General features: G+C 41.2%; 1 protein-coding gene across 2 annotated transcripts in view; it reads left to right on the plus strand.

Annotated features, from left to right (window-relative positions):
• Positions 1-25,585, plus strand: part of calcr (calcitonin receptor) — a 221,362-nt gene that overhangs the window by 171,544 nt on the left and 24,233 nt on the right. For both annotated transcript variants that reach the window (XM_033042732.1, XM_033042723.1), the window contains exons 9-11: positions 2,773-2,833; positions 12,157-12,223; positions 24,805-25,023. In XM_033042732.1, the coding sequence (XP_032898623.1) occupies positions 2,773-2,833; positions 12,157-12,223; positions 24,805-25,023 (347 nt within the window). The remainder of the gene's footprint in view (positions 1-2,772; positions 2,834-12,156; positions 12,224-24,804; positions 25,024-25,585) is intronic.

A 25,585-nucleotide genomic window follows, 5' to 3' on the forward strand; every position in this document is an offset into this window, starting at 1 on the left:
ATTTATCCATGTTTCTATACTGTATGCTAAAGTGCCTGATCTCATATTCCCCCACATTCTTCTCTATCTGCCAGCTGTATTTTCTTCATTTTTATTCTTTTAGTTTTTTTAGTTTAGGGCCTTCGGCCCACCGGGTACACGCCGACCAGCGATCTCCGCACATTAACACTATCCTGCACATACAAGGGGAAATTCTTTACACATATGCCAAGCCAATTCACCTACAAACCTATGCGTCTTTGGAGTGTGGGAGGAAACCGAAGATCTTGGCAAAAACCCACGCAATCACGGGGAGAACGTACAAACTCCATACAGTCAGGATGCTGCAAGCGCTGTAAGGCAGCAAGTCTAATGCTGTACCACCATGCCACCCAATTCTCTCAATACTCTTATGATATCCTTGTAATGTGTGACTAGAATCCACAGTCTTGTCATCTAATTCATTACGATAGGCTCTAAATATCTAATCTTGGCACAGAACCCTCTGCTAAATCCTAGATGTCTCAGTCTTTTATTTTCTGTCCATTATCAAAACTTGAAGTTATACTAATATAATATTCCAAAGTCATGAGCCCATCAAATTATTTGTTATAAATCCAGATAGACTACATCTAGTGAATCATTTTCATCCACCCTGCTTTTTAATGTGGATGGATAAAGACCTGTAATAAAATTGCCAAGTATGGTTTTCCCTTTCATAAACATGCTGACTTTCTTTGTTACAATTTGCTAAATGTCCTGCTGCTTTTTTTCATAATAATCAATTCCAATAGTTTGATTATGGAGTATGGTAGTGCAATGGTTAACTTACTGAATTTGCAGACAGAATCCTGCCGTATTGATACTGAATCTGAATGTTTGAATCACAACATGGCAGCTGAGGAACTCAAATTCAAGTAATTAATAAACCTGGATTAATTTTTAAAGAATTATTAATGATAACCATGGCATCGTTAGTTTGTTGTAAGAACAGACATAGTTGACAAATACCCTAGAGAGAAGAAACGTGCCACCTTTAAACCACCTGTCCTAAATGTGACTCCAGACTCACCACTTCCATTGACTGTTAATTACTCTGGTTCTGATGCAGTAAAGGGTGGATAGTAAATGCCAGCATTGGCAGCGAGGTCCATAATCCACGATTCTTAAATTAAAAAGAAACCTGGTGAAAAATATCAGGCTAAATCTTCTTCTGTTTTCAGTTTCTCTCCTTTCTCAATCGAGCATATTACAATCTGCTGGGGCCCTTCCACAGTTTGGGGAGTTCAGGTAGATCACAGCTATCTGTCATCTCTGCAGGCTCTTCTTATAAGACATAAGGATGGAGGCCAGCAAGCTCAGGGGACATGGCAGCCTTCAATCACCCTTGTCCTGGTGATTGTTTAAAAATCCATTCTCCCTTTTGCTGCAAGGTTTTCTACTATAATTGAAATACTTTTTATGTGATCTAACATGAAGGCAGATACAAATCGCTAAAATCATTTTGTTACTGTCCAGTATTATTTCCCAGTTCCTCAAAGTGATCAACCTTATCTTGTATCTTCCACTATTGCTTTTCATTTTCGCCTATTTTTTTTTTTGCCCTTAACCCATTTTTTTTTTGTCTTTTTTCCTCTGGCAGAATTGATCCACATTGCTTTTCCGCTTTTACTATTCAATTCTTATTTCAGCCATAAAAAAGCTCTAAGACATTAGGCTTTAGATGCTGAGAAAATGTCACTAATCGGAACAAAAGCAGTAAAGAGTGCATTTTTCACCTTTATAAGGAAATCCCAGACAGTTACAATGATTCAGACGATTCGACCTGTAGCATTAGCCCTGTTCCCTGCCCACACGTGGTGCCCCTGCCTGACCTGTTGAGTATTTCCAGCATTTCCTGTTATTAATTTAGCTTTCCAGAATGTGCTTTAAAATTATTTTTGACTCAAACAATTGTGCTGTTTATACATATGAACAAAATAAAGTAACAAATAGGAATAGGGTGAGGCCAAATATCTCTTGAGCTTGTTCTGGCCTTCAATTGGATTGTGGCTGATCTAAACTTAGCCTTAACTCCACTTTCCCGCCTGTTTCAATAATTCTCAAATCCTCCATAGTCCAAAAATCTATCTCAGCCTTGAATATATTCAGCCATTAATGGTACCAAGGGAAAATTGGAAATAGGGGAAGGATTTTTGACTGATAACAAGAAAGTTCAAAGCACCATTGATCAGAAATAAGTAAAAGAAAATGCTTCAAAGTACAAAAGCTGATGAAAGTGTAAGAAATCAACCATGTTGTACATAATGTAAATCTGGCTAAGATGCCAAGATAATATAAATAAAAAATAGTAATTTTTATCATTCGGTTTGTATACCTGATTCCCAATGCATAAAGTTGGTTGATTTTCTAAAACAACACAGATAAAAAATACCTTTGTCTATCTCAGAATATCTGGGACATCATGATATATTGTCATTGAGTGTGTTAAAATGTCTTAAAATGTGGTCTTGTTCTCAGTGCTTTAGTAATTGGTAGCTGTTATAATCTGATGTAAAGTCTGATTTTTTTTTAAATGTTGTAGATGTTGTACTATTATCATAAATATGGACTCACAACCTGAATGTTGCATATACTTGCAGATTGCGATGTATGTTCTCCTGATTTTACAATGTACATTGGTAGAGTGGGGGTGGGAAGGATGTGCCATGATTTATCACTTGGTCTTTATAAAGTGAAACCTTCTTAAGTTCAGTGAGTGCAGACTCTAACATATAGCAACCTCTCTTTCAGGATTTCCATTAATACCAGCTGCCATTCATGCAGTAGCCAGAACAAAATACTTTAATGACAAGTAAGTCTCTTGCTGTTAACTCCTTTATTCCACCTTGCTCTCTCCCATATTGAATATTCCAATAGATGCTAATAGATTCACTGACACCCACAGCCTTGCTGCAAATTGCCATTTCATACAAAGCTACAATTTTGAAATGTAAATTTACTTCCTGGCAGGTGCCGTGAAACTGAGCAACTGCTCTTGAATTGTACTGCTGGGAATGGGAATGGAAAAGCTTCTGCCATTTGTTCCCCTGGCTTGATATTTTCTGTTTTTCAGTTTTACCAACTGTTTGTTCTTCATTAATTAAAGCTGAGATTTCTCAACTATTATCCTCCTGAAATATCTTGTAGTCTTCCACATCATATTCCAAGATTTCTGCCCTCATATCATCAATGATATAATGAATAATGAATAAAAATATAATTGGTGATTGACTAGGCTGTGCTTTTAGGATAATAAATGCTCATGAGTGATCTTTAACAATGAATTCTGGTAATTAATCCACCTTCGTTATTACATTTACATTTCCAATCCGTGTGTCTCAAGCTCATCCTTCATGTCATGTCACTATGGCTACCTATCAGCTATCCGGCGTAATTTTCAAATCTAAAAAAGATTGAGAAGCTCTGTTATCTCACATTCTTTCCAATGCCTAATTGCAGGACTCCATAAAATTAGACAAAAGAGAGAATAGAGTGAGAGTGAACAGTAATGGAAAGGATGGAGAAAGTGAATGGAAAATTGCAGAAAGGGATAAGGAATGGAAGGATGAGGGAAATGGAATGGACATGCAAAAAGACAAAATAATGAAGTGAGTCAAAAGTATGGATGATTAAAAACAACATGAATTAAGAATTGAAAGAGTAGGAGAGAGGGGAAAGAGGAAAATCAGTTAAGCTGGGGGATTGTTCTGATGATTGTTTCCAATGATGTTCCTCAACAACTTCACCATGGCTAATGATGACAGGCTAGAAGCAGTTGTGTAAACGGGTTCTTTTCAGAATGGCAGGCAGTGACTAGTGGGGTACCACAAGGCTCAGTGATGGGACCCCAGCTATTTATAATAATATATGAATGATTTGGACGAGGGAATTGAATGCAACATCTCCAAGTTTGCAGATGACACGAAGCTGGGGGCAGTGTTAGCTGTGAGGAGGATGCTAGGAGGTTGCAAGGTGAATTGGATAGGCTGGGTGAGTGGGCAAATGCATGGCAGATGCAGTATAATGTGGATAAATGTGAGGTTATCCACTTTTGTGGCAAAAACAGGAAAGTAGACTATTACCTGAATGGTGGCCGATTAGGAAAAGGGGAGATGCAATGAGACCTGGGTGTCATGGTACACCAGTCATTGAAAGTAGGCGTGCAGGTGCAGCAGGCAGTGAAGAAAGCGAATGGTATGTTAGCATTCATAGCAAAAGGATTTGAGTATAGGAGCAGGGAGGTTCTACTGCAGTTGTACAGGGTCTTGTGAGACCACACCTGGGGTATTGCGTACAGTTTTGATCTCCTAATCTGAGGAAAGACATTCTTGCCATAGAGGGAGTACAGAGAAGGTTCACCAGACCGATTCCTGGGATGTCAGGACTTTCATATGAAGAAAGACTGGATAGACTCGGCTTGTACTCGCTATAATTTAGAAGATTGAGGGGGGATCTTATAGAAACTTACAAAATTCTTAAGGGGTTGGTCAGGCTAGGTGCAGGAAGATTGTTCCCGATGTTGGGGAAGTCCAGAACAAGGGGTCACAGTTTAAGAATAAGGGGGAAATCTTTTGGGACCGAGATGAGAAAAACATTTTTCACACAGAGAGTGGTGAATCTCTGGAATTCTCTGCCACAGAAGGTAGTTGAAGCCAGTTCATTGACTATATTTAAGAGGGAGTTAGATGTGGCCCTTGTGGCTAAAGGGATCAGGGGGTATGGAGAGAAGGCAGGTGCAGGATACTGAGTTGGATGATCAGCCATGATCATATTGAATGGCACCCTTGTATTTACAATCCTTGCTACGTTCTGAACCATTTTCATATAGGATTACACAGGACTCAACAAACTTTGACAGATGTCTTGTGTAGGAAGGAACAGCAGATGCTGGTTTAAACCGAAGATAGACACAAAATGCTGGAGTAACTCAGCGGGACAGGCAGCATCACTGGAGAGAAGGAATGGGTGACTTTTCGGGTCGAGACCCTTCTTCAGACTGAAGTCGGGGGGATACAGAGATAAGGATGTGTAAGGTGTGAAAACGAGACAAAAGGGATGAAGCTCAAGGAAAATGTAGAATAGATCATTGTTAGCTGGGAGAAGGTAAGATCTCTTTGTCATTACCATATTCACAACACCCAGGAGAAACTTAAATTGTGGTATATAGTTCCTTCATGTGTCCATGTTTGGATCAAAGAAGTTCTGAGGAGTTTAAATTAAGGGTTCTGGAGGAACCCAAAAAGAATCAGAGAACATGTCATTGAGAAGCTCTGTTTACATCCATTATCATTTCCATCACTTCTCTGATGACTGCAAGCAATTTCATTGACTGCACTGCAGTTATTTTGTTTTTCTTCTGAGTGAAGCAGACCTGGGCAATCTTCCATATGGCAGAGTAGATGCCAATATCAGTATTTTGGACATTATTTAATTATTCCTGCTGAATTGTTTCATTTAGACTGCCCTCTTGAGTATAGTACAATTACTTACATTCAGCTTCAGGCAGTGTTTCCATTCATGGATTCACCAGTTGAAAACTTCTTTGTCGTTGTACAGTAACTATTATCCATTTTACTATGTGTTCAGTCATGAGTCAGTTCCTCTTTTATTCATTCTGTGGAGAATGTGCATTCATTGAATTATAAAATCAATCATAAATGGAAGAAAAAGAGAAATAATTATTTCCTAAACCTGCTGAATAACATAAAAAAACATTATAGCTATTGTTTTCTTTGAATACATGCCAAAATATGAAATCCAGTAGAACTGCTATTGTAACTTTGAACGGATCAAACCAAAAGATGAATGGAGTTCAGCAAGATCCAGCCATCGCCAACACTTTATACATCTTATAACTACTCAGTTTCTCATTTGCTATGTTATGTGCATTACACAGTCCACCAACATATTCGCACAGAAATAGAACTTCAGCTACATATCTAAATAATCAAAGACCCATTGTTAAATTTATTGCAAATATTGTACAGGACATTTACAATAAGCAATATCACATAAAGTGTTCACAAGGAACTGCAGATGCTGGAAAGTCGAAGGTACACAAAAATGCTGGAGAAACTCAGCGGGTGCAGCAGCATCTATGGAGCGAAGGAAATAGGTAACGTTTCGGGCCGAAACCCTTCTTCAGACTGATAGGGGGTGGCGGGGAGAAGGAAGGAAAAAGGAGGAGGAGGAGCCCGAGGGCTGGGGGATGGGAGGAGGCAGCTCGAGGGCTAAGGAAGGGGAGGAGACAGCAAGGGCTAACAAAATTGGGAGAATTCAATGTTCATGCCCTCCGGATGCAGGCTCCCCAAGCGGAATATGACGTGCTGTTCCTCCAATTTCCGGTGTTGCTCACTCTGGCAATGGAGGAGACCCAGGACAGAGAGGTCGGATTGGGAATGGGAGTGCTGAGCCACATAAAGTGTCCTGTTAATAGGTTTTCATCAGCACCAAATGCCTTTGATGCAATGCCTCCAGTCAGCACAATGTGTTTTAATTGAAATTACAAGCCATCTTCAGGTTACAAATTCTGACTTAATGACATCTGTACATACAATGAGCTCTCATAATGTAATTAAAGTTAAAAATTAGACCAATGAACAAATGTTCATTCGCCCGCCGGAGACCGATGACACGCCTGCCCGGTAGGCCCGACTCACTCTCCAGAGACCGGGGTCTCGCCCGCCCGGTAGGCCCGACTTGGCGGTTGTGGCAGTGGACTCGCACTGTGGACCAGCACCCGCCCAGTAGGCCTGACTGGCCCTCGTGGATTCAGTAAGGGAACCCACCTGGAGGGCCGGTTCCTGCACTTACAACAACTGGGATTTGAAAATGGCGCCAAACTGGCGACTCTGTATACTGTCTCAGTGTACCACTGCTATACACTTGTACAATATCTGAGATGCTTATCTAATATGTATCTAAGTGCTTATGTATAGTGATAAGCACTGAACGATATTAAAAAAATGATTTTCACTCTACCTCGGTACATGTGATAAATAAAGTAAAGTACCATACCATTCCTACAAACAGCAGAACTAGCTTCATCTCTCTCTCAATGTTCAGTAATAGTTCCTTTCCATTAGTCTTATTAGTTTTATGTGCTTTAGATGCCATTCTATGGAGGGATGGTTACCATTTCAAGTGGTTTTTGTGTATTCTTTGACTAATGGACAAAACCAACTTCGGAACATTTGTAAAGATGGAAACAGTTAGTTACCTGAGCATGGCCTGTACTGAATGGTTTCGGCTTAGGTTTATAATTTTCACAAGTACTGAGATACAATGAAAACATTGTTTTGCATGCTATCCAACCAGATCAGATAATGCTATATATAAATACAATCGCCAAATTCAGATAAAATAGGTAGAGCAAAGAGGAAGATAGTTTGTGCAGAATATAGTTCTCAGCACTGTATCAGTTCCATTCACAGAGTTCAATGACCCCAATGGGATAGTAGTGAGGTGACAATATCCTAGCTTATGGAAGGACCATTCAGAAGCCTGCTAATGAAAGGGAAGAAGCTGTTCCTGAGTCTGGTGAGGAATTTGGGTAAAATGTTTCTACTTTCTAATTACACGGAGCTTTGATGAGATATCATTTGGAGTTCTGTCGGCTGATTTGGTCTCCGTTAAGATATTCTCATGTCACTGTCAGTGCATTGTAGATTCAGCAGATAGTTGACTAGTTTGAGGGTATTATTGTATGAAAAGATGTTGAGTTAAAGGCGGCATGGTGGCACAGCGGTAGAGTTGTTGATCTATCTTTCCCTCTCAACCCCATTCTCCTGCCTTCACTCCGTAACCCTGACCCGACTACGGGTGCTGTCTATACGGAGTTTGTACATTCTCCCCGTGACCATGTAGGTTTTCCCCGAGATCTTCGGTTTCCTCCCACACTCCAAAGGCGTGCAGGTATGTAGGTTAATTTGGCTAAGGGGATCAGAGGGTATGGAGAGAAGGCAGGTACAGGATACTGAGTTGGATGATCAGCCATGATCATATTCAATGGCGGTGCAGGCTCGAAGGGCCGAATGGCCTACTCCTGCACCTAATTTCTAAGTTTCTATGTTTCTATGTTAATTAGCTTGGTGTATGTGTAAGTTTTCCCTAGTGTGTGTAGGATAGTGTTAATCTGTGGGGATCACTAGTCAACATGGACTCGATTAGATTAGATTGCCTTTATTGTCATTCAGACCGAAGTCTGAACGAAATTGAAGCAGTCATACATACAATACAATACAATAAAAACAACAATAAACACATATCAACATCCACCACAGTGAGTCCACCCAGCATCTCCTCACTGTGATGGAGGCAAAAGTCTTAGGTCTGCAGTCTCTTCCCTCCTCTTCCTCCTCTGCGCTGAGGCGATCCCCCACCGGGCGATGTTACAACTGTCCCGCGGCTCAATCACCGCGCACCGGGGTGGTCGAAGCTGCCGCCCACCAGTCCTGCTGACGCAGCCGCTGGCCCGCGGTCGAACCCCGGACTCAGGCCACCACCGCCAGAACACCGTCCCAGCCACCGGAGCACCGTTCCAGCCCCGAGCCGGATCACCCTCACGTGAGTACCGTTACCGTCTCAGCCCCGTGCCAGGCCGCCCCGACACATGGGCGCCGCTCCTCCCTCGGGCTGGGCCGCCCCGACATGGGCGCCGCTCCTCCCTCGGGCTGGGCCGCCCCGACATGGGCGCCGCTCCTCCTTCGGGCTGGGAACGCCATACCTCCCCGAGCTCGGCCACTCCGACGGGAGCACCGTTCCTTCCTCGGGCCGGCCACCCTCCCGGGAGCGTCACAGCCCCTCATGAAAGCACTGTTCCAGCCCCGAGCCGGGCCGTCCTCACGGGAGTGAGCCCAGTGCGAGTCCTGGCGGGCTCTGCCTCCTGAGCCTCGAGGTCGTCAGCTCCGCCATTAGGCCTCAGCGCAGACGGAGGCAGAGAAGGGGAATATGACAAAAAAAGTCGCATTCCCCCGCAGGGAGAGACAGCAAGCCCCGTTTCAACCCCCCCCCCCCTCCCAAAACACAAACTAAAAACCAAAACTAGACTAACCAAAACGAAAATAAATAACACAAAAAACACAAAACAAACAGGACTGCCGTTGAGCCGCTGCAGCCAGAGCCGCGCCGCCACTAAGGGTCGGTGGGCCGAAGGGCCTGTTTCCACACCGTATCTCTAAATTAAACTAAATTAATTTGCTCTATTCTAACTGAGTTTTGGAAGAAAGGTTTCAAGGTCAGTTCATTGTCACATGTACCAATTAAGGTACATCAGAAAGGGAGGAGCTTTTCACCAAGTCATTCAGTGAGAAGGATTGGCAGGATAGAAGCTGCGTGTCAGATTCCTCTAAATGGCAAGTCTATTAGTCCCAGGACTGTTGACTTTTAAGGATAGAAATGAAAATATTAGTTTGATTCCGCAGGTTGTGTACCTTTGGAATTTTCTGCTTAAGAAGTTCCTGAATATATTCAAGGTTGAGGTTGATGGATCTTTTGACACCAAAAGTACCAGAGTATTCATGGATTAGGTAGAAGCGTGAATTTGAGACACAAGATTAACCATCTTATTGAGTGGCAGAATGGATTTAAGAAACCACATGACCCACTTCCCTTAGATTTATAGTGAGAGTATGTTGGATTAGCTGAATAATGTTGTTGTCTTTGATAAGTTCATATGTCCATAAATTATAGGAGCAGAATTAGGTCATTCAGCCCATCAAGTCTACTGCACCATTCAATTGTGGCTGATCTATCTTTCCCTCTCAACCCCATTCTCTTGCCTTTGCCCCATAACCTCTGCTCCCGTACTAATCAAGAATCTATCAATATCCGCCTTAAAAATATCCATTGACTTGGCCACCACAGCCTTCTGTGGCAATGAATTCCACAGACTCACTACCCTCTGTGATCTTCAATGTTGTATGGCAAGCATCTAGGAGGAAATGTTTGCAATTCAATTATGAAACAAACCTGATTTCTATTTTAGTGCAATGAGTCCTGGTAAGCTATTTGTAGAATGCAAGATTGTTGATCATGTGTAGGAAAGAACTGCAGATGCTGGTTTAAATCGAAGGTAGACGCAAAATGCTGGAGTAACTCAGTGGGACAGGCAGCATCTATGGAGAGAAGGAATGGGTGACGTTTCGGGGTTGAGACCTTCAGACTTCAAATTGTTAATCATGATCCATTTGTGTATATCCCTAGCTAAAAAAAACACCACCATCCCCAACACCACCCCTGGCAGCCTATATTCCAGACACCCACCACTCTCTGCCCTGCAACATCTTCTTTAATCTATGCCCCTCTTACCTTCAACCTATGCCCATTAGTCGTTGACATTTCTGCCCTGGGAAACATGCCATCTCAGGCAACATCCCAATGAATCTTCATGGCTGGCAGAACTGCTGCCTCACAGCATCTGCAATCCGTGTGCAATGAAGCATCTCAAGCAAATTTTGGAAGCTTTGGAATGCCCATAAAATCTGTCATGTTCTGGTGTGATGAATAAAAGGCAGGAAGAAAAGTGACTGGATTTTGTAATGCAGTTCCCTGAGATTTATCAATGAAGCAGAAATCCAGGTGACCTGAAACATTAACTGTTTCTCTTTCCGAGATGCTGCCTGACCTGCTGCAGCATTTTTTGTTTTTACCCTACCTCTATTTATGTTGTGCTCTTCCTACTTTAATCAACCATGTTTTGGGAAGTCCAAAGCTGATATTTTTACAATTATTTTTCTAGGCAATGTTTACTTCCTCACATACTCAGCTCATTACAGACCTAATTGCCTTTCCTCTCTAGCCAATCATTACTGATTTTAATACAAGAATTATATACCTAACAGCTGATTCCTGACTCAAGAATGCGACAGGTCCAACAAACCACAAGACTGTTGTGACAAGTCTATTAGTTATAGTAATTATGTTTTATACAGACACTTTATTATATGGGAAACGTGTTTTTACAACTGTGGCAGTGAATTGTTGATCATTGATGTTATTCAATGTCATATTATCATATTTTCATTCTTATTCAGATGCTGAGATTACACTCAGCTGGTCACAGTGTCACGGCAGTGGGTTTATGCTTATTCTGGGTTTGCTGTTCTGCTTGTATTGAGGATGCTTGTTATCACAAGCTTTTGCAAACATGACTTTGATGCCTCACAAGCTGTAGTGCTATGTGAATCGCCACAGAGCACAATTACAAGTTGGAATGAAGTTCAATCTCCCCACAGGAATTTGTCTTAAAGCTACATACTTGGCTCTCATGGTGAACATTTACAGCAAACATGTTTTTACTGCTTTGACTTGATTTATAGCATGTTTTTTGGAATGGAACTTTTTTTTCCCCCTATTATTCTTATTATGTTTCATTCCGAATGTAACCTTTACTTACAAACTAACCTCCCTGCTCTTGCCATTCAAACTGCATTGCCTCACATGAAGACAGACTCTCCTTTTGAGGGTGGAAGTGCAAAAACAACACAGTGAAATGAAAGAAAGGGAAGGGCAGGTTCTAGCCCAAATTACAAATCTGACATGACCTTTTTTTTAAACAAAACTGAAAGTTACAAGCAAGGTATGCAAGTCCTGGTTGAGGACTTGATCTCTCATCTTTCTGGTACAGGTGGACTGAGGTAAGGCTGACCCATGAGTTTGACGATTCAAATATTAAACCTGACCTCACCCTGTTTAAAATTAAATTTGCTGATGAGCTGGTGAGTGAGAGCAATGCACATAATAGAAGATATGTTTTGTTTTGAATCAGTACTGCCCTTACACAAGATCACCTCAATTGGTAACTTGAGGAAGTATTAAGCTATTTCTATGTCCAACGCATTCTCAGATATAAATCTCATTATATTTGTCTGATTTGTTTTGAATCAGTACTGCCCTTACACAAGATCATCTCAATTGGTAACTTGAGGAAGTATTAAGCTATTTCTATGTCCATTGTATACTCAGATATAAATCTCATTATATTTGTCTGATTTGTTTTGAATCAGTACTGCCCTTACACAAGATCACCTCAATTGGTAACTTGAGGAAGTATTAAGCTATTTCTATGTCCAACGCATTCTCAGATATAAATGTCATTATGTTTGTCTTTAACATTTCTGTTTCTATTTCTTACAGTTGCTGGATAAGTGTCGAAACACACCTGCTTTATATAGTGCATGCCCCGATTGTTGCAGCTTTGTTGGTAAGAATTTCAGTTCAAAATCCAGTTGCGGGCTACTGTGGTGGTACTTAAAGCAAAATATTATTATGAACAAATTTTACAAGAAGCACTTCATCATCTCAAAAATAAATATGCCACTTCCCATTGCTAAATAATCCCCTTAATAAATCAGTGTCATTACTATAAACACCATAGTGACTACAATTAGACTTGGAGTTAAAGTTGGTTTTTTTTTAATTGTTTTTGGCTCTTTATATCAATGGAGTAGCGCAAGTGCCAAGATACACTATTGCTGACACCACCAGAATCAGCGAGTTCTCTCCATTACTTAAGTGCCAGTGTCAGGTTTTCGGGCAGGTAGGTTGGTATTGGTGGCATCCTGTATTAGCAACAGACGAGGAAATTTGGGAGAATTGACCAAGCATTCAGAGATTAGGGAGACCCTATCCTTCCTCCAAGCTTCCTCCCTAACCATGGCCACGTTTGTCAGAGGTTCAATGCACAACAGTTCATGTAGGTATGCAAAGTTGGGACTCAGATTATCAGGTCCAATTTCATCGGTCCATTCCAATACATTCCTCAAAATTATGACGGGGGAGGGGAAGAACAGCATTGTATTTTCAGAAAGCCTCAGGGTCAATTTATCAGTTCTCTCAAACACATGCCACATTTTTGCTGTCCAATGACACTGATTTATTTCAAAGTAAAATAAAATCAGACTTTCAAAAAATGTTTTGATGAAATACCACATTGACATTAATAGGTGTTTCAATTTTCTTGGTTCTCTGAGCCAAGTTGTCCAACAAAATAAATAATTCTAAAGGAAGGTGTGATGCTTGATGTTTCCAACCACATGGATATTATTTACAGGTTTGTCAGCTTGTGGTTGCCACTCATGAACCTTACAGTATATTTTTCAGACGTGCAGTATGTTAGCAGACCAACAAATCATTTTACAAGTTCAGGTTACAGGCAGGAAGTCGTACTCACCAGCAATGGCTATCAGAAATTCCAGCATTAGTTCCTTGTGATTTTCAAACCATAACTTCAGAAATCGTAAGCATTGCACACTTAACCTTTTCATCGGCAACTGCCAGTAGGCAAAGTTCCCTATTGGAAGTATAAATGCATAAAGACATATACTGTATGTTAGGGAACTCAGGCAAATTAATAGTAATGTCTTGAAGAAGAGGAGGTGCTGGAGATCTTAAAATGCATAAACATAGATACATCCCTGAAATCTGATCAAGTATATCCAAGAACATGGTGGTAATCTAGGAAATAAATTGTGGATTCCCTGAGAGACAATATCTTTATCATTGATAGCCACAAATGTGGGGCCAGAGAAGTGTAGAGTGGACAAGATTGTGCATTTATTTTAAGAAAGGCTGCAATGAAAAGCCTGGCAACTACAGACCAGTGAATCTAACTTCAATGGTGGATAAGGTATTGGAGGGGATTCTGAAGCACAGGGTCTACCTGCATTTTGAAAGATTAAGATCATCAGCATGGATTTTTGTGTGGGAAATCATTTCACACGAACTTGATTATTTTGAGAAGTTGTCCAATGTGGCAATGCGGTAGACATTATCTACATGGACCTAAGCAAAGCCTTTGGCAAAGTGCCACATGGTAGGCCTGTCTGGAAGGGTAAATCACCTGGAATCAAAGGAGTTTGATTGATTGAAGGCAGGTAGGAGTCAGAGGGTGATGGTAGAGGGTTGGTTTTCAGTCTGGAGGCCTGTAACAAATGGTGTGCCACAGGAATCAGTACTGGGTCCACCATTGTTCATTATTTATAATAATGATTTGGGTGAGAATGTAGGTGGTATTCTTATAAGTTGGTGGATGACACTAAAACTGGTGGCACAATGGACAGTGAAGAAGGTTATCTTTGATTACAACGGGATCTTGATTAACTAGGCCAATGGGCTGAGGAATGGCAGATGGAGTTTAATTCAGCTAAATGTGAAGTGTTGCACTTTACCAAATCAAATCAGGGCTGGACTAATACAATAAATGGTAGGGTCCTGGGGATTGTTGTAGAACAGAGAGACTGAGGGGTGCAGCTACATAGTTCCATGAAAGTGGCAATACAGGTAGACAGGGTGTTGAACACGGCACTTGGCACACATACCATCATCGATCAGGGAATTGAATACAGGAATACAAAGGGCTGGAGTAACACAGGCAGCATCTCTGGAGAACATGGATAGGTGATGTTTCAGTTGGATTGTTATGTCACAGCTATACAAGATTTTGGTAAAACCACATTTGGAGTATTGTGCACAGTTCTGGTCATCCTGCTACAGGAAGGATGTCATTAAACTGTAAAAGATGCGACAGATCTTTATGAGGATGTTACTGAGTCTAGATGGTTTAGGTTATATGGGGAAGTTGGATATGCTGGGACCTTTTTTCCCTAGAGCATAGATGGGTGAAGGGTGGCCTTGTAGATGTTTATAAAATGATGAAGAGCATAGATAAAGTGAATATCCACAATCTTTTCCTTGGGTTATGGGAGTCTATAATTAGAGGACATAGGTTTAAAGTGACCGAGGAAAGATTTAAAAGGGACTTGAGGGGCAACGTTTTCACCCAGAGGGTGGTACTTATATGGAAGGAGCTGCCAGACATAGTGATAGAGGTGGGTACATTTACCTGGACAGGTACATGGATGGAAAAGGTTTGGGGGGGATGTGGGCCAAGCAAAGACAAATGGATCTAACTCGGTTAGTCAACTTGGTTGGCATGGGCAAATTAGGCCAAAGGGCTTGTTTCCATGCTCAGTAAAGAGAATCATGGAAAAATAAGAAGACCGAGAAGGACAAGACAATATCAATAGTCAGCAGAAAAGGAATATGGAAATGCTTATACAAACATATACTAAATGAATAGATGCTTCAAGAAGGACTGGGAGAAGAGCAAAACTAGTACTTTGATGAAGAATGGCAGTGATGGTTAACAATATTTTATAGAGGCAGTAAAATGAATGGGCATAGTCCTGTTTTGAATAGCTATTTATTTGATTATTTAATTTCAGGCTTTTTTGTTCAAACAAGCCATGCAGATGCCACGTCTACCATGATTACAAAAACAATATTTACAGTTTTTTGGATAGTTAGGGAGATACAAAATGTTATTATGCATATAAATGAACTTTAATTTCCCCCTGTGGCCCATAATCTGGCCAATAGTTCTGCAGTAGGGTCTTGTCCGCTGATATACCTGGTTAGTATTCCCATGCATGCATAGGATTTCATTACTAGTCTATTGTTTGATGTGTTTCCAAAACTAGGAATGTTATCCATTTAGTCTTAATTTTTTGTCATCAAATATGCGTGAGCCTGTACCATCCCATTCTCCAAACTGCGTTAGCTGCATCTAATTGTGCCACACCAGCTGCTCCTAAAGCACAAGATGCACTTTTAGCATCCTTTGTTGCTCTATCTGCAATGTATTTGACCTCCTCTGTCTCTTTTTGACATGACTAGTCGCATCATCCCTACTCCAATGTCATTCCTCTGCTCTCCAGCTCAGTGAGAACTGCTTATCCTTTTACTTATCAAGCCATAATCTGAGGATTTCAACAATGGCTTTTCTTTCCACTTCATCAGCCTATTATCACTGGAAACCTCCACAGATCAATCCTTTGCAGAGATGGTTCATGATGCGAAACCTTGCAAAATCAGGGCTGCTGAGTAAAATATCCCCAGCCACAGATTTTAATGGACAAAGATGAAAGACATTCAATTATGAGGGAATGCATGAACTGCAACAGAGACAGAAATCCATCCCTGTCTTCAACTCTTTGGAAAATATGTGATTCATCAGCACCAAACATTTCTCGGTGTGAAGAAAATAATCTGCTAATAATCTATTTAATGCAAAATGATTGAGATATGGGTGATGTACATGAAATGCCCTTAAAGCCATGGGCAATAAAAATAATTTTGAAGAATAGGGGCGAGAGAGACAACAGAATTAAAAAGTTGGGCTGCCCCTTTTAAAATTCATAATCCATAACATAAGTCTCTAATTCTTTTTGATATGGGTTTTGCAAGTTAAAAATTGCAAGTTAAATAAAAAGGAAATAAATAAATAATATTTTTAAATAACGGTGACTAGGACTACCACTGACTGGAATTGAATTCCAGTGATTTGAATCATAAAGGTAATTTTGGGAGGTTCACAGAGCATCTTTGCACACATGGAAAATGAGTACAAACGTCTGCCAATCTAACAGATCACTGCACAGATAACATCTCAGAGTACTATTCATTTTACATTTCGAAGGTTAAAGAAGGGTTCTCTTAGTTTGATGAGAAAAAGTACAAAATAGATATCAAGTGCTCTGTCATTTAAAATAGTTTAAACTTCAATAAAATGGTTTAAAATAGTTTAAAAACTCAAGGCACTGAAGAAAATATTATTGATTATATTAATAATCAATTAATTACACACACCATGTGAAATGGACAAATGAACAATTCTGATTTGTGCACTTTTAATAGACTAACCAATCAGATGAGCACCTGGAGAAAATCGATGTGGTCACAGGGAGAATGTACAAACTCCAAACAGACAGCACCTTTAGTCAGGATCGAACCCAGGTCTCAAGAACTGTACTCTACTGCTGCGTCACTGTGCCACCCAAACACTGAAATGATCTCAGCCTTTGGATAAAATTGGAAGAGTGCGCACTCAAATAGCATCATGTAGCATGGAAACAGGTCCTTTGACTCAACTCTTCCAAACCAACCAAGTTGGCATAACAGGCTAGTCCCATTTGCTCGTGTTTGGCCCATATTCCTCCAAACATTCCCTATCAATGTACCTGACTTTTAAATGTTATTATTGTATCTGCCTCAACTATTTCTTCTGGCAGCTTGTTCCATATATCCACTATCTGCTGTAAGAAAATGTTGTTCCTCAGATTCCAGTTAAATCATTCTTATCTCACCTTAATAATTAGTCACTTTATTCAAGAGGGAGATCCAAGAGCATCCAAGAAGTTTAGAGTGTAAATGCAAAAAAATAACATTAAACACAAGGCATGAACAAACCACAGGATTCATATAAACTCAGGCTATATGCAGCCACCTGGGAAAAAGACTCTGTGCATTCACCCAATCTATTCCCACCATGATTTAATACACCTTTAAAATATTAACTCTCAGCCCCTTGCGCTCCAAGGAATAAAGTCTTAGCCTTCCCAACTTCGCCCTATAGCTCAGAACATCATGTCCTGGCAGCATCTTCATAAATCCTCCCTGCAATCTTTCCATCTTAACGGTATCTTTCCTACAGCAGGGTGACCAAAACTGAACACAATACCCCAAGTGCAGCCTCACCCATGTCTTGTACATCTGTGACATAACATTCCAACTTCTATCGGACTTGCGAGTGATGCCACATTCCATAAATAAATTAAGAAAATAAGCTGTGCCAAAGATCCCACTGCCTGAGTTTATATGAATCCTTGTGGTTTGTTCATGCCTTGTGTTTAATGTTATTTTTTTGCATTTACACTCTAAACTTCTTGGATGCTCTTGGATCTCTCTCTTGAATAAAGTGACTAATTATTAATAGATAAACAATGCAAATTTGTTGGGGATGCAATTTTTATTTAATCAAAATGTTAAATCATGAAGGATATCCATTCAATCTATCACAGGCCTTCCACAGACCATCCACAGTATATGATGGATTCTGCCGGGCTCAGTACTAGGGAATTTTATCCAAAATTTCACCATGATCTGTAAAGGTCATGGAGCAAGAGACGACTCCTGTAATTGTCACAGTAAAGGTTTCATTTTGAAATATTGTTTATCAATTATCATAGAAAGATTAAACGAGAACTTACCTTTTGAAGTTTGATCTTTATTTTATGAGAAGTTGAAGTGAGGGATTACGTGAAGAGCCCGCCAGCCCACATGCACGTCTATCTTCAGAGCAACTGTACAGTGGCTTGCAAAAGTATTCATACCCCTTGATCTTTTCCACATTTTGTCACGTTACAACCACAAACGTAAATGTATTTTATTGGGATTTTATGTGATAGACCATCACAAAGTGGTGCATAATTGTGAAGCGGAAGGAAAATGATACATGGTTTTCAATTTTTTTTCCAAATAAAGAACTGAAAAGTGTGGCGTGCAAAAGTATTCAGCCCCCCTGAGTCAATACTTTGTAGAACCACCTTTCGCTGCAATTACAGCTGCAAGTCTTTTGGGATATGTCTCTACCAGCTTTGCACATCTAGAGACTGAAATCTTTGCCCATTCTTCTTTGCAAAATAGCTCAAGCTCAGTCAGATTGGATGGAGAGCGTCTGTGAACAGCAATTTTCAAGTCAGAGATTCTCAATTGGATTTAGGTCTGGACTTTGACTAGGCCATTCTAACACATGAATATGCTTTGATCTAATCCATTCCATTGTAGCTCTGGCTGTATGTTTAGGGTCGTTGTCCTGCTGGAAGGTGAACCTCCGCCCCCAGTCTCAAGTCTTTTGCAGACTCTAACAGGTTTTCTTCCAAGATTGCCCTCTATTTGGCTCCATCCATCTTCCCATCAACTCTGACCAGCTTCCCTGTCCCTGCTGAAGAAAAGCATCCCCACAGCATGATGCTGCCACCACCATGTTTCACAGTGGGGATGGTGTGTTCAGGGTGATGTGCAGTGTTAGTTTTCCGCCACACATTGCGTTTTGCATTTAGGCCATAAACTTCAATTTTGGTCTCATCTGACCAGAGCACCTTCCTCCACATGTTTGCTGTGTCCCCCACATGGCTTGTGGCAAACTGCAAACGGGACTTCTTATGGCTTTTTTTCCAACAATGGCTTTCTTCTTGCCACTCTTCCATAAAGGCCCGATTTGTGGAGTGCACGACTAATAGTTGTCCTGTGGACAGATTCTCCCACCTGAGCTGTGGATCTCTGCAGCTCCTCCAGAGTTACCATGGGCCTCTTGGCTGCTTCTCTGATCAATGCTCTCCTTGCCCGGCCTGTCAGTTTAGGTGGACGGCCATGTCTTGGTAGGTTTGCAGTTGTGCCATACTCTTTCCATTTTCGGATGATGGATTGAATAGTGCTCCGTGAGATGTTCAAAGCTTGGGATATTTTTTTTATAACCTAACCCTGCTTTAAACATCTCCACAACTTTATCCCTGACCTGTCTGGTGTGTTCCTTGGGCTTCATGATGCTGTTTGTTCACTAATGTTCTCTAACAAACCTCTGAGGGCTTCACAGAACAGCTGTATTTATACTGAGATTAGATTACACACAAGTGGACTCTATTTACTAATTAGGTGACTTCTGAAGGCAATTGGTTGCACTGGATTTTATTTAGGGGTATCAGAGTAAAGGGGGCTGAATACTTTTGCATGCCACACTTTTCAGTTTTTTATTTGTAAAAAAATTTGAAAACCATGTATCATTTTCCTTCCACTTCACAATTATGCGCCACTTTGTGTTGGTCTATCACATAAAATCCCAATAAAATACATTTACGTTTGTGGTTGTAACGTGACAAAACGTGGAAAAGTTCAAGGGGTATGAATACTTTTCCAAGCCACTGCATGTAGCCACAGACCAGCTGTACGGATTTAAACTATAGAAAGATTAACGATCCTAGACCTACCAGATGATCTTTATGAGAATCAGGGTTGGGAGTGGTGGGCACGTAATCCCTCACTTCAACTTCTCATAAAATAAAGATCAAACTTCAAACGGTAAGTTCTCGTTTAATCTTTCCATTTTATATCGAAGTCACGTGAGTGACTATGTGAATACTTCAAAGCTCTGTGGTTTCATGCAGTAACCCAATCTGTGTGTGAAACACTTAAACAGATAAACCATAAATGGTAGAAGACATGGGTTATTAATATCATGATGCTAACTTGCATACATGGCCATCGCTCTTAATCGGACCGCATTCCCAACTGGCTTTGAGTTAGACAATAACTCATGCAACACTGTTCAGAATTCTATCTGCAAACATCCAGACATATTCAACCAAATTTTATAACTTCTGAAAATGCACTATGTAAGCCTCCTGCTGTATGATGAAAAGGAAATATCCATTCTATTGGCTGCTAATGAGCCATCAGCAATCTCTTGAGAGACTATTAAATAACAATGAAGAAACTATCCTTCATCTCATAGGTACTAGCAAGCTCAGTGTACCTGTATACATAATAACACCCCCAATCTCTGCTGGTGGGTATGCTGTCAACTCCAAATGTACGCAACCATGCCCGTTTTGCTTTATGAGATAATTCCCATAACAAGCTACCCTCATGTCAGTTATGACCCAGAGACCGAGGCAGAGATTGAGTAAAGACTGTGTTCTTTGTGCTGAAATCAGTTGCTAAAAACATAATCAACTTAAAAGATACTGCTCCCATTAGGAATACAGTAGATGAATATCTGCATAATAATTTACTGATATACATTGCACACTACGATGAATGTAGGCTTTTAGTGCGGTCATATAAAAGACACCTTGCATAACGTTAGTGAACAGCAGGTGAATAACCAATCATTTATTGTCCCACTTATGGGACTATAGAGAATGACAAAGCAGCACAAGCAGTGTCAATTGTGCTATCACATAATCGGTTCTCTAAGCCCAAACTGAAAGCAACACAAACCTCTGTTACTTCAGTTTAAAAGTAACTCGCATATCTTGTTCACAAACTTCCCATACAATCGTGCAGAGCTAGCTGCCCGAGACAAAGGCTGCACCAGCCATCACTCGTGAATTCGAGTAAATAGGTGCCTCTTCAGCCGCCTGAAGAATAGGCAAAGTTGGCACTATTAAATTTCATGTTACCTCATCCTTAAAATTGTAAGAGGCATCTACTGATAAAACCCTAAGTCTTATCAGCTGCAAATGTTGCATGTCATCTAAAAACTCGATGACACAATGCCCTTTGATCTGAGTAGGGCAGCATTAGCTTCCACCACTGGCTTTGTTATCAAAACACCAGATATATCTGTGCCTCTTATGTATAGATATGGCAAAGTATGCATCTTCAAGATCGATTCTCTGAATCTGCTAAATTGCTGAAAGCCAATCATTCATCTCAACTGAGGCTAGAACTTTTAAAATATCGACACTTTTTTTAAAAAAAACTTTTTATATATATTTATTTTACAGAACCATGCACATGAGGCATTTTTATGGACGCACCTAGCACTTTTACTTTTACTATTTACCTGATTGGAGAGTCAAATGCAACGAAATTTCGTTCAAGGTGCACTGTGTCTAGGTGTATATCTGAATGACAATAAAGTTTTCATTCATTCATTCATTCATTCATTCATTCATTCATTCATTCATTCAAACTGGGTAACCAAACACATGATCAGATTAGACTAATCCTAACCTGATTTCCACGTTTCTGCAATCTTGAGAAATATCAGAAATATACCCCTCTTGTTCTTGGGCAGACTACTCATCCTCTATGAGATGTCACTGATTCCACTTGGAACCACCGTTCCTCTATTGACCATACGGACGGAAATGTTTTGGCTTCTCTTGCCGCGGAGCATACATTATCTAGTTATTCATTCATTTCGCTGATAACATATAATCAGAACCTTATGACTGGAGCTGAAACACAGTATCCACTTGATGTGGGAATACAAGTTCCCTGTCAACTCTTGACTATTAGAGTCACCACGAATCCTCAGCGTTCTTCCTCAGAGTGGAATTTAGCCTAATGCAAGCCTGAACCAGGAATTGCTTCGCAGTCCTCTGACTGAAACCACCTGTCTGAGTCGCCAGTGTGCGCAACACAATCTCTTCGACCAGCCACTCAATCAGGAATACTGGTATTGAGAGCCTACAGAATATTATATATACATTTTTCATTCACAACATGAACCTGCAGGTCAGATAAAAATACGATATGCCAGACCGGCTTCCTGCTGGTAGCTACCTATCCCAGAGAGGATGGCAATGATCTTTCCAACGAACTGGCAACACCACTAACTGAGCAGAAATTAAAACGTGTTGAGGGAGACTTCAACTACTTCACTTTACTAAACAGCCTGATAACCTCAATCTCAGATGTTGAGGCAGTGCTTCCCTGGTCAATATGACCCATATGGCCAAGATGGTCTACCCTGAACCAGGGTAACCAAGCTGTTCCACTTGGAACTTACAGAGGTTACTATGTAATGCACCCTGCCAATGTCTCTGCATCAACCTGATCTTCTCCAGAGACAGTGAAAAGATACTAGACAGCCCATGCTGCCAGTAAATCCAAACCTGGGCCGACAGACTGCTCCAGTTCAGAGTTTTACAGAGGTTAATAAAGAGACCTTACCTCCCAGCGTCTCTGAACCCGGGTCAACCTGCTTGTTGGAGCTTCAGTGAAGTTCCATTGCAGACCCTGTCTGACCACATCTACAGCCCCATGCTTGCCAACAGCTCGTTTCCGGAGCTCAAAAGCGATATTGCTGTGCAAGGCACGCCTGCCAGAACTCCTGAGCCGAATGGGACAGACTACTTCTTTGACCTACAAGCCTTACTGGAGCTTTATTGTGCAGGCCACGTTACCAGTTTATTCCCAGCCTGGTTAGACAGGCTGCTCCTTTGGCCAGCTGCTCCTACGGAGCCTCAGCGGGACTCACTGGACAGGTCACGCCTGCCATTACTGCAAGTCTGTTTCAACAAGCTGTTCTTGCGAGGCCAGCTAGTGACTCCCGACTGCTCCTATCTGGAGCTTCAACGGCGATTCCTGCTCCTTGATTACAGGTTGAAAGCCCGCCAGAATACTGGAGCTTTACCCACATAGAATGGTACTTCACCCCCGCAGCCGCCTTAAATTCCCCCTGCAAGTCTTCAACTTGCTACATAAAGTTCTCTCTGAAGAGATACTATGCAGGCTGCACGTTACTGGCACTGAAAAAAAAGGAGCCATTTTGGGAATTATATCATGCCTTATAGCATTTTGCGAAGGCAGTAGCCCCAACTGGGTATTACAGAGAAGTGATAATGCAATTTCCTGCACGTCAGAGAGGTGAGCCCATCTACTGACTTGCAAAAGCCGAAATGACTCCAGAACGGTTATTGGACCTGCTGACATAATTTTCGCTGCCTACATATCATCACTGGGATATCCCAACTGATGAAATTGACGTATGGAAACATCCATCCCTTCTGGAGCCTCAACGCAGTGTTATAGGGGAGGAAATATAGCGCAACCCTGAACCAGGTGTTGCCTCCTCAGGCCTCTGGACCCATATGTCCTGGTCGAGCTGGCATCCCATAATCGGAGTCACCTCTCTCCGATACTCCCCTAATCAGAGTAGGAGGAATACTGCAACCCTGAGCCACGCTGATGCTGCTGGCCAGTTCCTCCTGTAGTGGCTTGCCCGTCCTCACCGGCCATTGCTATTTTTAAGAGCATGAAGCTCCCACGGCTCCACAGCGTTCCACTATCTCGGCCGCGCCGGCCATTGCTATTTTAGAATGGGAGCTCCCGCGGCTACATAGCGTTCAGCTCTGGTATATTTTATCCCACCTCCAAGGTGGCAGCTGCACAATCTGTGCCAACTTCTCCAGGCCCATTGCCCCCGTTTTCCAAGCAGCGGACCGTTCCTGAGAGAAAATGTTTCTCTTACCTGTCGGAGCAGTTTCGAACTGCTCTGATTCTCGCGCCATGCGTCGACATATTGATGCGCATGCGGGCTGATGGGCTCTTCACGTAGTCACACACGTGACTTCGATATATAATTGTTGCCCAAGTAACATTCTTCTATGGATCATTAGATAAGACTATATTTTATTTCGCTGAGCATGCCTATCATGGATAACCATAGAACTGTTCCAGAGCCGCTGCCTGAAAAAAGCACTGAGCATAACAAAGGACAGATTGCACCCACTCCACACACATCTAGATCTCCTGCCATCAGGAAAGAGATACCGCAGCATCAAAGCCCGGACAACTAGACTGCTAAACAGCTTCCTTCCACAGGCTGTGAGGCTGCTAAACAGTCATTCCACCTGATTCTGCTGCTTTTGCACTGACAATTTAATAACTGGCACTGAGTAATAACTCTGGCACTGGCTCAGGTCACTTAAATCAGCTGCCGTGGACATTTTATGACTTTTTTTAAATTGTATTTTAATGTTGCTTTTTTACCTGCACTTTTTTTAAACTATTCGTATTGGTTTTTTTAATCAGGAACTGGATTGTTTTTATTTATGTGTGAAATGTTTAAGTATTTATGTGCGATGCTCCGATATTCCCTGAGAAACGTCTTCTCATTTTGCACTGTACAATTTGTTGCTTTGCATGATGACAATAAAGAATGATGATGATATTTGTGGGTTTGAGGGATAATATCTTTCTTTTCATTTAATTCTAGAGTTTTGAATTGGTGGTGGGATGAGTTGAGGAGTTGGTTCATGAGGTTGTAATAATAATATTATTGCATTTGCATCTGTACACATTTGGAAATCTTAATATCGCACTTCTATTAAACTATACCCTTTTTATTTATTTCAGTCAGTAAAGCTATTTCATACCTTTACAAGTGTTGAAGATTTCACTGTTGTTTAACTGATGGAGAATTGTCATTCACAGGTGAACTTATTCTTCTTGCTCAACATAGTTCGTGTCTTGGTGACAAAGTTGAGAGACACTCACCGCACTGAATCCAATATGTACATGAAGGCCGTCAGAGCAACTTTAATACTTGTACCGCTGTTGGGAATTCAATTTGTTATTATTCCTTGGAGACCAGAAAACCGACTTGCTGGAGAAATATATGACTATATTATGCACATATTTGTCCATTACCAGGTATGCTGCTGGGCAGTTTAAATATATGTTCTGAGCATGTTGAATGCAATTTAGTTCTCTTCAGTAATCTTTCACTTATATGGACCAGAACCATTTAGGAAAAGCAAGCATTATCTCACCAAGCATTTACTCCCTTTAAGTATCAGGAATGCTTGAAAATGGACAAAATGCTGGAGTAACTCAGCGGGACAGGCAGCATCTCGAGATAAGGAATGTGAGATGTTTTGAGTCGAAACCCTTCTTTAGACTGATATCAGGGGAGCAGGAAATAGATAGATAAGGAAGTGTAAGCTGTGAAAACAGGACAAAGGAAATGATCAAGGAAAATGTAGAATAGATCATTGTTACCTGGGAAAAGGTAACACAAAGCAACCAGAGATAAAATGTAGTCAGAGACAGTAAGACTGGTCGGAGAACTGGGAATGGGAGGGATGGAGAGAGAGGGAAAGCAAGGGTTGCTTGAAGTTTGAGGTCAATGTTCATGCTGCTGGGTGTAGGCTGCCCATGCGAAATATGAGGTTCTGTTCCTCCAATTTGCACTGGGCCTCACTGACAATGGAGG

Source organism: Amblyraja radiata, chromosome 2, assembly GCF_010909765.2.
Source record: "Amblyraja radiata isolate CabotCenter1 chromosome 2, sAmbRad1.1.pri, whole genome shotgun sequence".
Lineage (NCBI taxonomy): Eukaryota > Metazoa > Chordata > Chondrichthyes > Rajiformes > Rajidae > Amblyraja > Amblyraja radiata.